Raw genomic sequence first — 15,378 nt, 5'->3', positions numbered from 1 at the left:
CTTTCTCATAAAAAATGAATTATATTCTTTAAAACAAGTTTACAGAAAATATTTGAGGCTCTTTGGTGCTGTAATAACAAAGAAATCTTATTGTGATTCAGACTCGATATGCATTTCTATTTAAAAATGGAGGTAGAATTGGAGAAAAATTTGGAACGTGACCATTGCGTTGTGCCTGAAACGGCTGCTGTTTTTTCTGAGCTACTAATGGTCATTGACAGAACGAGATAGCAGAGGGATAGTAAACAGACAAAGACTAGAAACCAGCCAGGGAAAAAGTCCAACGAGAAATCCAATTTCTTTTGTTCAGTGTTCATTCACTAAGTCAATAACGAACCAAGAATACGGTGTATACTTTGTTATGAATACTCTACGATTTATTTCTAACTCTTGACGATCCAAAAATTTCGTGCAAACTTCATACATTTATTGAAAATACAATTTTTTAGCAAAAGAAAGAGAAGGAAATATGTATAAAATTTGACGCGCTATATTTGTATTCCGTATTTAAAAAGGTGGGCGTTTTATTGCAGTAAAATAGGAAGGAGACGGTAATTAAATTTTTTAAATTGTGCAGTCAAAGACTTTTTCTCCTAATAACTATTTCAAGCGCTTTTTCCCACTTTGATGTTCCAATTATTCCGTCTATTTTTTACAGTTTTTGCCTCCATTCTGTTAAATGCGCGGTGTGTTGTAAGACATGTTTTTATCATACAAATTCACGCACCATTTTTTGTTGCCCACTGTGATAGGTTGCACGACGGGAGTAAAAGACACGTAATAACGAGAGACAATATATTGGAACACCGCAATAGACTTCGAGGCCACGTTCGTTGCATATGCTTACAAAGAAAAATGTCGAAATATTTCTTACAAGACACCGTGCTATTACATTTATCAGACCAAGTTTTGTCTTCAAATTTCAAACTAAACAGCATTACTTTGGATCTTTGGTATTTTCTATTTTTTTCTTATGTTCTGCTTAATTAATGTTTTTAATCATTGATTCTGATTAATTATTGTTTTTAATGCTAATTTAATCGTTGATATTTTTTAAATCTCATATGGCAATTGATTTAAGTAATAATTTTTCTTCAACTTTTACTCGATTATTACATGAATAATTTCTCAAGCAAATCGGTTTTTCAGTTTTGTTGTTTCTAGAGAGGATACTTTTATCAAATTTTTATTATTAAAGATATTTTTTACAAAGAACATGATACTGACGAACGCGCATTTATTTTCGTATTATTCGAATGTTTTAGCTCCAAAATGTTACATTTAGAGTTTTTAATTCCAATTATTTTTATTTATACAATACAATTTTCAGAATACAAATGAATACAAATGAACAGAATACAAATTTCTATTCATCCATTTCAATTCTTTAATTATCCTCTTCTTTTGAACAGATACAAAAGCAACTTAATTTTCAATGTAATTTGCAGTTCTCAGTTAGCAATTTTTACAGAATCTGTCGTTCACGTTCTCATAAACGAAATCTCATTTCTAATCTCGTTAGAATCGTGTCGAATTGATAGACAGAATGCCCGCATGATATTCAAAGCGAACGCACTGTCGGCGCCTTGGTGTTAATAAATTACGGAATCGATAGCCGTAGAAGGTGATACGATCGATGTAAAAATGAATCACGTCTTTAGAAATACAAGGCGGCGCTCGTTATTATCGTGATGCGTGCGAATCTAGTAAATGCAGCCGTGAGAAATTGATACGCGTATAATACAGATCGATACTTTATACTTATCTCGACGCTTAACTGTACTATCTGTCGTGCTTGAAGTGATTAGAAAAACGAAACATTTTTTCGCTATCCTTGTCGCTATTTATAGATTTTCCTAAGTACATTTAAATTTTGAAAAGTATGATTTTATAAAAATTAACATTTATCATAAAAAGTGCCGATAACACGAATGCATCATCGTTTTTGCATGCAACAACGTCGTGCTCAACATCGTCCACTCGTTGTTGTGCAAAGCGTGCGAATACTATAGGCAAGTATAAAAAAAAAATACTTCAAAAAGAGATATTTTTGCAGTATCGTTCAACCTTGCGAGCGTATTTATGTTTTCACAATTCATTTTTCTATGGTAATGGAGGCACGTATGAAATGAAGAAATTAATCTCAATTAAGTTAAAAGGTTGCGTTGGAGAGCTCGTTTACCTTAATTATCCGTGAACCACATACACGGATCATGTTAACTTCAATACCAGAGTTGTGTACAATTTTATTAAATAAGAGACGTAATTTCGTACACAAGAATCAACATCAAAAACCGCTTTCTTCTTCCAATCTTCTTGGTTCTCTTCAAACGTTCCCTAAATCTCATAAAAATATCGATCCTGGTTTAACAAGTGACTTTAATTATGAAACGGGTAAATTTACAAGAATTAAAAAGGCAAATTAAAAATTAAATTTACCGTAACACTTTATCTTTGTTTTTTTATTCTGGAAACTGAAATTGGCGTGACAATGATTTAAGGGTTCATTGACGCCCAGATTCTCAAGGTTACACTTGCCTTCCTGTGAATGGTATTTTTGGACAAGAGATTTTTGCTAAAATTATTTGACCCCGGTGGCCAGCGTCCCTCTGGTTCCTCGCTTGTGCTAGCTCTAATTTTAACGAATCGTGATTCACAACCGAACATCGATCTTACAAGTTCGTACATCGCCGTAGAAAATTCTTCGTGAACCTTCTGAACTCTACGTTCCTCGGTTTATATTGAATGTGTGCGAAAACTAACATTTCTGGATGGTATGTTGTACGGTATTATTCGAAATTAGGATAATACGTAATTAATTGTAATAAATGTTTAAAGTACGTAACAAAGAAATCGTGTTCAAAATTTCGTGTTACATTGAAAATTATATAATTTATAAAATCTATTATTTATGTAAGGATTGACTTTAATGGAGATCGCTCGTAACGTTTGAATTGAACATATGTAATTGTTAAATATACATTAACTACCATTTGCTACGGATACGAGTGTATACAGGATATCAGACATAATTTTATTTATCAAACAGCAAGACTGCTGTCTAAAGCAGTTTTCAATGCTTCGAAGTATCGATAAAGTGTCTCTGTGGCATAATAGAAATGCATACCACGGTCTCTTCCCACGAGATGCTTCCTGTTAATGACTCCATCTTAACACATCACAACTACTCCATTACAAAGAATTTATATACACTTCAATGAGAACCGATGTTACAGCAAAAAGAAGTAAATAAACAACGAAACTTTAATAAGCGAGTAAAGGATTATATTCAAAAACCATATGTTGCCTCCAATGGATTTTGTTTAAAATTTGCATATTTATAGATCTATGTGTGGGTCACCAATTACCAGAACGGAGGGAAAGGGATTCAAACTACGCATTTAGCGAAATCTTTCGGAAACTATAACGTTTGACTGAAAAAAGATATCGACTTGAATTTTATATTAGAACATCAGAAAAAAATTCAAGCTTTCGAATGATATCTCATTTATTTTTCTAAAATTTTTAGGTCAGACTTTACGTATATTTGATTCATTTGTGAGAAACTGCGAAAAATCGCAATATCCAAAACAAGTATCCTCTTTACCTTCAAACTCGAAGGCTCCTCGATGGAGACAGTGCAAATAATTTTCAGTTCATAACACAAGAACAAATCAAATCGTAGTAACTTCATTTATTCCATTAGCAAATTACAAATGTAAATAATAATGCCGTTACCTTTTCTTTCGTGCGCAAAGGGTTAATACTGATTTTCTTTTAATACACAAGACTATAAATTCACCAAGAACTATTCTACAATTACTAAATACCCACTCTATTAAAAAAACAGTTTGTTTATCATCACAAACGCTCCACTATTAATTCTATAAAGAAGAAATTAAATATTCGAAATAATATGCTATCACAATTCGAATGAAGTTTCTTTGGTATCGCTGTTCAGAGGCGCGTTGTATCTAACGGAAGAATCCTCTTCCGTTTTCTCATCCCGCTGTTCAGGAAGATCCCGGGACAATTCGAGGTATCGATAAGGTCCTCTTCCTCCCGCGGTGCGCAGACATTCCTTGTCGCCCCGGGACCTTTACCCATTGTTTATAAATAATGGTCGTCCGAGTCGATGGAACGCGACCGCATACATTTGCATCGAAACGACACCCAGACGCCCTGACTCATTCATTGGCAGTCGCACGAGTACGATCGATCTTGTCAGTCGAGCGTGGTTGCTCGCTTCGGAAGGGTTGTTGCCGCGTCCGCTACGTTTCGAAAGTCGAGTCGCTCTTTCTCAGTGAAAAAGGGGAAGACAGTTTGAAGCACCCTTTTCGAATTGTTGCGTGCGGCAGTTGGAAGCGAAAAAGTAACTTTGCAAAAGACAATTTGTTTTTTTTTTATCCGAGGAGGACTTGTCTTTGCATCGAGAACTTATTAGAAGTAGCAACTGATGGGATGTTGGACGGAATTTAAGTGAACAAGTGTAGAACGAATGATTTGCGTGTGTCGTGTTTCTTTGGAGACCTGTTGAATTTGAAATTGGTTCAAGTAAAGTTAAAGAGAACGTATTGCAGAAGTATACTTTCATATAACAGTAATTCTTTTGTGAAGTTTGGCAAGTTATACTTGATGTTATGCTTTGACAAATTTTTCATTTTTAAAATTAAACAGTTTTCTTTCTTTGTAAAAAATATATATATATCTCACGAAAGTATTTTAAGGAAACAATATTTGTAAAAGTGATCGACATCCGATGATTTTTTAAGTGAAGAACTTTTCGATTACTATAAAATAATTCCTTGCATTGCAGTTTAATAATTTATCCGATACTAGTTGCAATTTAGAAGTATAGAAGTTTAATATTAAACGAAGTAATATAACACAGTCGCAAAAGAATCGTTTTCTACAAATTTGATTTTCGAGAACGTCGAAATCACATAAAATTTACAAAATTCTACTGACTGGTTCCAACATGACGATCATTTGCAATGACGGTAAGATCTATATACATTATAAGACGATATTTTAGTAATCACACCATAGAAATTATTTTTAGTTTTATTATTAAAAATTATATTAATTATTATTAATTCAATAAAATAGCATTATTGATTGTTCCTAAGCAACACACGTGGTCATTATGAGTTAAATATAATAATAATAACTCGGATCAATTAGCTGGAGAGAAAATTATACTGAGAAAATCGTTCTGCCGGGGCAAAGATTTCCAATTTTTCAAATTAATTTTATAAAAATTATTACTGGCATTTTTAAGCATAATTATTACACAAATATACTAACATGTATTTTCAAATTGAACCGCAGGAATTTCGTACAAAGATACTACTAGTTTATAAATCTGTGCGTTACTGCAGCTCTATAAAAAAAAAACGAGGTACTTTTCCTGTTTCAAAATAAAATATTCCAACCAGAAGAATAATTTCGTATGATGTACGAGTAATGTACATAACAACATGCATGAAAAAGGTATCTTTTGTCGGCTTCCGCCTTCACAAGTTGCTTATATATATAAACCTTCCTTGAAATCATTATTTTTATCTTTCTTAGATATGTCTTTTTCATTTTATCAATTTTTTTTGTATTAATATGGATGAAAAGTAAGCTAAAAAATTGCAAACTTTACTTTTTCTTTCGCGCCATTCAACAATTTAGTGAAAGAGAATCGATGGCAATCAAACACAAGGTGCTATCTGCGACAAACATTGCCAAACCCTTGTATGGTTTAGATATTGCAGTTCTTCTGGTGTTTGCGCAACAGAATACCATCAGTCCGTTTGATAAATGTGTATAAATATAAAAAGCGAACTCATTAATTGCTGGATGTTCGCAGGAAATACTTATTTCAGGAAGAGGCTAAATGGAAGATACGATAAACACCAGTGAAACTACTTTTTCTAATTAAACGCAGTTGCAACTTAAATTAACTATGTACCATTTCCTTTTACGCTTTTATAACTTATAAAATTTTGCCATTTTTCTTTCTAATTGAAAGAAAATTAAAAAAATGAAGGGGTTGTGATAATAATAACAACAGAAAAATAACATAACATTTGTTGACGCAGAAAGAACCATTTTAAGACAATTTTAAATGATGTTATTAAAAAACATTTTTAAGAAACTATGATTACAGAGATATATACGATATTTAAATAATATTTTCCAATATTCTTCTTCAAATTGTTAGAAAATGTTTTTAAATTTAGAAAGTTAAATTTATTCCGCTGTAACTTTTGGCAAAATGCATGTTTCCTAAACTTTTCTATTGAAGTGGACACTTTCTATTGTTGGGAGACGTTAGTAATAGAAATTATTGCTAAAACATTGCCATTTTGGTAATAGTTTCTATTGGTAACCCTCAGGAAGGAGCCAAGTGCGAAGGCTTAAAATATTTCGATGCAGGAAAATTGGAAATTTCAATTTTCGGAAGTATCGAGTTCCTTGTACGTTCTGTTACAGGCGACAGCTCACGATGCGGTCGTACCGAGCCTGAAAGATCGCGGCAAAAGATTCGAGAAGGTGTACGGAATCGCATTTACTCGAGGACCATAATCCTCCCCTTGATAGCACGGCACCCCTCGAAAGACATCGCAGTCCTCCGAAGCTCAGAGAAAGACATGTCTCAAGCTCCTCTTCTAGACACCGAGGAAACATCGGCGATGGAATCTTCGAACTGTAATATGGTGATTCTTGAGGTAAGAAAGAAGAGAAACACATTCTTCTTCCGAGAAAAATGACTCACTGTGATTGTTCAACATGTACTTATCTTACGCTGAAGATTTTGCTTTTCTTTTTCTCTCACGATACACTTTCTTTTTGACAATTGTTTATTTCTGCAATTTTACAAATAACATTTAAAAATGTTCAGTTTTCAAATACGATATGCTTTTCATTCTTTAAAGCAAAATTAGTTTGATCAGCATATATTTGTCCTATGTTAAAGATTTCGCTTTTCTTTTTCTCTTGAGAACAATTAAAGGTGTTTATTTTTGAAATTTTATAGGCTTCTCATTTTTTAAATTAAAATTAGTCTAATTTATATTTAAATATTGTCTCCATTTTTTGCAAATGGTTTTATCGATAATTAAGTTATGGGAAAGTTTAGAAGAGGGTGTTAATTTTTAATATCTTTTTCAGTACTCTTACATCTATTTCTATTAATATTTTATTAGTGTTTTCTACGTTTCTAACTTTTTATCAGAGAGTGAGAGAGGAAGATATTTACTTGATAAATACTACCCATTTTGTCTGATATATTGCTAGTGAAACAATTAGATTTTGTAACTACACATTATTTTCAAAACACAAAGTTTCATAAATTACTGCGGATGTTTATGTATTCACAGCAAATTTCAATATATAAAAAATACGTTACGATATTTACAAGATCAAACAAAGCTCTATTTCAAAATGACCAGACGTTTTACAATGGAATGTGGGATAGGCGCAAAAGAATGCCCTATCTTTTAATTATCATATACTGTAAATTACAATAAGACAAGAATAGTCATACATAAACAGGATAAATAAAGATACGATCATTCATACTTTTCCGAACCATGAACATTTCCCAACAATTCGTCATTTTCTGATATGTTATTACAAAATTCCTCTCAAGTATTTAGAGAAATTGCACTTCATCTGCAATAATAACCTTCAACGTTTCTTAAGCCATCTAATATCGACCCCAACATCAACTTAGTAAAAATGTAACTGATTAATGTAAACGATTGAACATAAAATTAGTTTATCCAAAAGACAAAAGATCGTGCGACGTGGGACACTTTGCAGGACAGCCTGCGGGACGTCTGGTCACATTATTTAGATCCCATTTCATTAAATAATTACGCTCGCAACAACGTGTATGCGTACGAATTCAATAAACATCTGCAGTCTGCTTATCACGCGTCCCACGAACTCGTCAATGACATCTTGGAACATTAATGAGAGAAGGCTCCTCTAACTCTGGCTAAATATAGGCCGGTTTACCTGGGGATACGTGGAGATACTGCGTAGAAAGGGAACGGCTCGCGGACAGATCGGAATGGTTCCGGGCGATGCTCATCGGTCCTCTCGCACCTGCACCCAGCGATCCACCCCCTCTACTCAAGCTCCAGCACGTGGAGAAGCGTGCCTTCGATTATCTGCTCAGGTAAGCGGCAATCGTGTGCGGTTCATTCTAGATCGGATCGTGAATTTGTTAAACTCGGAAATTAAATTGTTAGGTCTCTAACAAATAGAAGTCGGACTAAGTGAAAATGTTTTAAAATGGAACCAGTATTTTTTTCTATGCACAGAAATGCATTAACCCTTTACAATCGCGAGAACTTTAACGTTTTCCTTTTCAGCATCTTGAAAAAAGAGAATTTTCGATAAAAAGTGTACGATTACTTGTTTGATCGCATTGAGAGGCATTTGGACTTTGGTAATTCTTAAGTTCAGGGTTCACTGTAATGACCGACGAGTGCGTTAGTTCTTTTCGTTTTGTTAAAAAGTACTTGCGCTTCTGTGCATAAAGTCTGAAAATTAAGCGTTTCGAAAATAATTGTGGCGGACAACTTTAAATTAACCATCGATCTGAAATATCTCGAGATAGTTATAGGAATGGTAAAACGGGAAACGAAGGTCGCTTACAAAGATTGAAATTAACGGGCGCAAAAAGCGAGTAGCCGTACCTTGTTGTAAAAACAAGACGATGGAATTTCAACGATTGAAAAAACGTAAGATAGGTTATGGTAAAATGAGAGTAAACAATAAAAAGAGCATAAATACTTGACTCTCTGGTACCTTTACAGTTTTACACGCGCGCAAACAAGAACAATCTTTTTAAAGTTCCTCGTAAAAACAGTGTCTATTATGGCGCTGCCTCTGTACGCCCTAATAATAATCGGTACCACCGCTTACTTCTGGATCCTTTCTTTAATAACAATTTCACTAATAGTTCGTTGCAAACGTAAAATGGCCAAACCGCGGCGCGCCACTAGAAAATGTTACAAATGCAAATTTCCCAAACACTTCTCATAAATAATTAAAACAATTAACAAGAAGAAGAAAGTTGAACAAGTGGAAACCCTAAAAAAAATGTTCAGCGTTCAGTTTTAAGGAAAAAAAGAATATAAAACAAGCATTTATTAGTTTGATTAAAAGTGCGGTTAAAACTTTGTCGGCTGTGTTCACTCGTGTCAAATGGAGATCCGTTGTCTTCGCAGATATCTTCTCGACGAGCCGATCAATTTTCAATCCGTGTCGACAGCCAGAGCCACCCTGGACGCGGCTCATCAATATCTCTGCCCAGAATTGGCGCGTCTCGCTGTTGAATACCTCGAGAGGAATTTGAACTCGAACACCGTGCTCGAGATCTATCAAGGCCTAAGTCTTTACGCGAACCACGTAACCTGCGACCTTAACTGGTCGTCAAACCCACCCACGGCTCCACCGGCACCTGGAGACGACGCTGGCGAAATAGGTACTATTTTTCACTGCACCCTCTATGCATCGATGTATTAAATAACGCGCGACTTTTTCGTATGTCTGTCTACGTAAGATATATTTGCACGTGGCATACTATTCATGTTTGAACAAATGTTGAAGCAGGCAGGGACATTCAACTCTTTTTTCAATGACCAAAAAATGTGGCAATTAGAAGTTAGAAATATTATATACAATTTATATTTTGTAATTTTCTATCTTATAAAATGAGACTCCATGTTAATTAAGTTTTACATAAGACACTCTGCCTCACTTTTTTACGTCTATAATCATCTATGACACAAGTGTGACTCATACTTTTAAAACAAAGGATTAATCAATGACTACAATCATCTTTTAAAGAATCATTCAGTAAATTCCCGCATGCACATACCAGAAGAACCACGAAAACAAGCCTAACTCCAGTTCCGGCACCTATCCAACATCATTTCTGCTTCCCCAGGATTAAAAAGAATGATTAAAACTGCCTTGAAATCGTAGCCGCAGTCTGCACGCAACTTTTGCTCGGCTGTCTGAACGTGATCGACGGAGAACCGGAGATTGTGTTCGGGCAGGAACGCTTTGAGGAGCTGGACTCGAAGGAGGTAGAGGATCTGTCGTGCCGGGACACCCTGAGGTTACCCAACGAGTCGATACTGTTCTACGCGTTGGACAGGTGGGCCTCGTCCGAGTGCCGAAGAAACGGCGTCGCACCAACGGCTACAAACAAGAGGGCTGCGCTTTCCGACGAAGTCTGGTACAACGTTCGTTACCCTTTAATGACGGACAGGGAGTTCATCGAGGGCCCAATGGCTAGCGGGATATTGTCCAGCGAAGAGTCTGCCTTCATCGTGGCTAGAATTTTGGGGCACGCTGAAACCCACGAGAACGACGAGGTAAATCGATTATGTTCCTTTCCATGGTTAACGCATTTTAATCCCTCTTGATGGTAGGGGTGGTTATGATGTAGCAGCATCAGACTTTGCTGTGTTTTAAGGGAGTCACTGCATTAACTTGTTCACTGCCAACTACGTGATATCTGGTAGCAAGTGTTTATGTACCAAAATTGTCACTTACGAATTATCTCGAAGTTTGCGTTATAAGTTTAGAGCGGTTGCAATTCTGCAAGTATGAAATTGAAATAAAATCTTAAACTAATACGCTCTTTTGCTTGGCAGTGAATGGGTTAAACATGAACAATTAATTTTTATTCGCGGCGTCCTGAGCGAAACATGTGATTTCCACGTGGCAGTCAACGTGTTAAGCTTCTGAAGGGAAGAGGAAAATTTGTTCGTGGGAATGTTTATCTATTTAATAGCACAGGACGAAAATTTATTTAATAAAATAATATATATTATAATGCTTAAATATTATATAAATAATAAATACTATAATATTGCAATAATATTATACGAGTAATAAATATAACAATCATTTAGTAGATATATAAGAATATATATTATAATATATTAGTAATAAGTTTGAAAAACTGATATTGCGCCATTATTTGAAATTGAACGCCATTTAAACTTGTCATTAAAAAAAAAAGTTGAAATTGTTGAAAAAAATGTCAAAACTCACCAAGTATAACTTTCTACTTCTTATTAGAATACAATAGTCGAATAACAAAGATATACAGTTGGCAATCGCTTCATAGTGAAAGCTAGGTACCACACTTTTCTTATCAGCAGTCAGTACTTATCTCATTGCTGAAAACAATGTCCGTGATCATTATCAGACGGTGCTCTTTTATCTGCTCATGGTTTATTGATTCAACTTTCTGACCAAATTCTGTCCGCATGAAATCCATTTGTCGTATCGCCTATTTCAGTCGTCGAGTATCTTTCGTGTAACGTACTGTCGTTTGAGGTTTTGTGGTAACAGTGGTTCGTCAAAAAGAAAGTATCGAAACAAATACAACAACAATAGAGTTGTTATAATAATTTGCAAGTGCGTGACAGCAAGGTTTCTTTCATTTTGTGTCGGAGTATCGAATCGCAAGGAGTGCAACCATGACGATTAAAAAATATAAAGTAAATTATAGATGGGACGATGCCAAGCCGTCTGGCAGATATGTTAGGCGTAGAAAAACGGTAAACAAAATTTCTATTTTGCGTGTGAAAAGATATCGCAATTTTTGTAGTTCACGTTAACCTCATGTAACCATCCATTGTAACTAAAGTTTTATCTAATGGAAAGGATTATCACAATTTTCTCAAACTGATATCAGTAAAATTTTATTTTTTACAAATTACAGATATAGAATTACAATAAATAATAGTATTCTAAAAGTTCTTCTATTATCAAATAAAATAAAAAATGTGTTATTTTATCAGCAAACATTCAATTCAGCAAACAATTTGTAACTTTTTTTTCTAAGATACATAATACTATAAAAATTCAACAGACTAGAGTTTCATATGAATTTATGCTTAAATAAATAAACACTAAAATCTTATAATTTCTGCTAAGAATATCTGATTAGCAATATCAGGGCGTCTTTTGATCTTTGATGAAGTTAACTGTAACGTTAGTGAAACGTAGCAATTCAAACCCTTCAGGACACAGCTTATGCCTGGAAAATACTTCTAATTTATCCAATTAACAGTTTTCAAACCAAAAAGTTACATCAAGTGTTTAAAATCGGCATAAGAGAATTCTATTCTCGTATTAATTCCATTCACCATTAGAGAAATCATCTGAAACAATCATAACGTATAAAGAAGATTCGTATTACTTCCTCACAGCTTCGAAATTCATTGACCGGACCACTGCCAAGGCTGACGAGCACACCAAGGATCGGCGTGAGAACGTACGATGACCAAGGTTGCAGAATGTCAAAGTCAGGAAAGGAGTGCCAGGACAATCGGAAGAATCGAAGGAAGGAGTGCGCGAACCATGGACAGAGGGCCTGCGCAAGGATTGGCAATTGTCTCGTGCGTGTACTCGCATGCATCTTCGATTGAACGACGTTGAAGAGGAGCCAAGAGGAAGAGGAATCGATGAAATCGACAAATCTTGGAATCTCCCACCGCAAACACTGACCTTCCACCTGTTTTTCTACCACTTTCCCAAGTCTTTCTAGCGTATCGCTATATAAAAATGGCGCGTTTTAATCCCCTTCGCCCGTGACGAATGCTTACTAATTTAGTCGATAAGGACCAACTCTTTGCACTCCCTATTATTTTTCAATTTTGTCGTCAATAACTTTTTGCTATTTAAAACAGTGTTTCTTAACCTGTGTACCGTGAGAGATTGTTAAATGTACGGCAACAGTTTTTGACAAATGATTAAAATTGCATAGGTCTTATAACTTAGAAATAATATTTATAATTACTTTAACGGTTACTTATTTAAAAAAAATCTTATCCTATGTTCGGATGTACTGTAAACAGTTCCAGGTATTTTTAGTGTGCCATTAACCAAAGAAGGCCGAGAAATACTAATTCAAAGTGTTCTATTGGAAGTTTACTTCAAAGTTTCTCGAGTGCTACTTGAAAAGATTTCCTTTACTAATTATATATATATTATTTAAAGTATAGGTCTGAAGCTTTTTTATAATTTATATTTATATACATATATATGTTAACGTATATTTGTCTTCTTTTATTTACTGGTGTTGAATCACACTTGATAGAAGAGTGCAAAGGGTTAACATTAATACTGGTTTATTAATTATGAAATATCGTTCAGAGCTTGTCTCGCAGAATTCCCACCTCCTTCCTTCATTTTTTTTTAATTTATGGGAGCAATGGATGTTGACAGGAAAGCTGAAAGAGGCTGAGATTTAATTATTACACCGTTCTTTAACCAGTTAACTGCGTGCTTGTCATTCGATCTAATTACGCGCTTCGTAAAGAATTTTTAAGACTAAATTCCCCGGTTAACTGGTTAGTGTCCTTTCTCCGGTAATCTGTAAGAGCTTTTAGATAGAACGTTCCTTCCTGCGAAGTGGAGAAGGGATTCCCTGTTTTATCGAAATATTTTCTAATTTCGAGTGAACGTTACGTAGTTTACATATTTTATCTTTTACATGCGTTTTTAATAATATTTAATTATACATCGTGTACGATCGCAGCGAATCTTTATCTGGGAAAACTATCACAACGAATTTCCATATTTTATATACATAAGTTTAGTCATTGTTTATGCTGACTTTTCCTGTGCTACGATGACGAACATTATTATTATCTTCTTTCGCTCAACGTTAAGCCAAAGGAGAAATACAGTTGATGCTCCTAAAAAAATGGCAAATATACTATTTTTACAGGCACCGTTTTAACACACTATTCATTGGGGCTTTTTTTTGTAGAAATGCATGTGATTGGCGATTTTTTTTTTCATAGTTGCATCAAACACTTTTTTTAAAGTTCGCCAAGTTTCGTGAAATGTTTTCAATCCAGTCTTCTGTGGAAAAAGAAGAAAGTCTTTATTTTCCCGTCCAATAACGTCATACAACGTCTCCGATCAATAATGTGTTAAAGTCGGCTAATTGTGAAATATTTTTAAGCATCGTTGTTTGGACAACATATCATTTATAAATCCAATCGATTGATATTGTATTATTTATGTGGCTTCCTTAATTAATTCCGATTCGAAACTTCAAATGTCTTTTCAATTCATTCGCTGCCAGCAGAGTCACAAATTATTTTATTGCATTAGTATCGCCACTTCTGTTTGAAGTTTATGTGAACTCTATTATTTCTAGATTATTTGCTTTCCAATTAAAAAAAAAATTAACACGTTCATGGACGTGAATGCTGCAGCATTAATTTCTATTACGGTGCAGAATGGCATGGATGTTACATCATTCAAATTTCGAAACCAATTATTATTCATTTAATTCTATGTAACTTTAATTCTTTGCATTTTAAAGTAATGGCCAACTGATAAAATCGCCTGTCCATTTTTCAAGCTGATTGCAAATTTTTACTTCTGCGAACGTGATAGCAATTTGTAAATACCATTTTCTAAGAATACCTCATCCTTAGAAGCGAGGACTTCAAGTAGCAACTTGGCTGACATCTGCTTCAGTTCTCAATTTTTTTCTCCCCCAAAAAGTTTTGCAAACACTCTTGAATACAAAAATTTTAAAGAGAAATGGTAATACTAATACAATTCGGACAGAATTTTCCGAGAGACTTAATGTAACGAGTAAACTCGTGCTGGCAATTGGTAGAACCTTGCCAGCCACGAGTATACTCGTGATTGGCAGCGAACGAGTTAAATAAGTTCGCTGTGTGAACATCAAAAGTATTTATAATTCTATGCACACACATAACACGAAGATTAAAGAAAATCCATTCAGGTTATCGCCACTACTTTTATCTTCTTTGCTAATTTTCATCTACAATGGTACTTCGACCCTTTAACACTGAACACTTTTAATACAGCCGATCGAGTAAAAAGTAAAATGAGAAGAAATATATATCTTCTAATTTTCTATTACTGAAGTAATATTCTATTTTAAAAAGTGTTTTTCTATTGTATTTATTTAATTTTTATTTCAGCGGTATATAAGTCACAATTGAAATTAATATGTTGTTTATAATGGCACACCCGCAGTTAAAGGGTTAAAAGAAAGAAAGAGAATGGAAGAAAAGTTTGTTGAAGAAGTGTGGCCATCGACCTGTTTCGGCGTTTCTAGTTTTCTATTGTCGTCACTATTACCTGTATCCTGTTATATGTACGTTAATGTTACGTCCGTTGTGTTCATAATTGCTGTTCAGAGTATATAGCGTTTTAAACGATGAGTTTAGCGCGTGAAACCCATGGCTGGCCCGTGTGACTGTGCGATAATTATTAAGTGGACGCGAGCCTCGTTGTTTCAGAAACTTTTCTATGCTTTCTACTGGAACCGTTGCGAACAATAGTACTCGGAGGCAT

At 34.6% G+C, this 15,378-nt stretch overlaps 2 protein-coding genes across 3 annotated transcripts in view; one reads left to right on the top strand and one right to left on the bottom strand.

The window, feature by feature from the left end:
* The window catches only part of Axed (BTB/POZ domain-containing protein axundead), a 155,735-nt gene that overhangs the window by 3,276 nt on the left and 137,081 nt on the right, over window positions 1-15,378 (top strand). The window contains exons 2-6 of one of the 2 annotated variants that reach the window (XR_013101812.1): window positions 6,484-6,719; window positions 8,004-8,176; window positions 9,234-9,490; window positions 9,994-10,388; window positions 12,240-12,601. Coding sequence is in view for 1 of the 2 variants with exons in the window: in XM_076894560.1 (XP_076750675.1) it covers window positions 6,484-6,719; window positions 8,004-8,176; window positions 9,234-9,490; window positions 9,994-10,388; window positions 12,240-12,458 (1,280 nt within the window). In the remaining variant the exon portion in view is untranslated. Of the gene's footprint in view, window positions 1-6,483; window positions 6,720-8,003; window positions 8,177-9,233; window positions 9,491-9,993; window positions 10,389-12,239; window positions 12,683-15,378 lie in introns of those variants that run through there. The other variant, XM_076894560.1, reaches the window with a different exon arrangement.
* Window positions 1-15,378, bottom strand: part of Lamtor2 (Late endosomal/lysosomal adaptor, MAPK and MTOR activator 2) — a 110,782-nt gene that overhangs the window by 94,404 nt on the left and 1,000 nt on the right. The gene's annotated exons all lie outside the window — the stretch shown is intronic.

The sequence above is a fragment of the Xylocopa sonorina genome, chromosome 4, assembly GCF_050948175.1.
Source record: "Xylocopa sonorina isolate GNS202 chromosome 4, iyXylSono1_principal, whole genome shotgun sequence".
NCBI lineage: Eukaryota > Metazoa > Arthropoda > Insecta > Hymenoptera > Apidae > Xylocopa > Xylocopa sonorina.
This window is presented reverse-complemented; position numbering and strand designations above follow the sequence as displayed.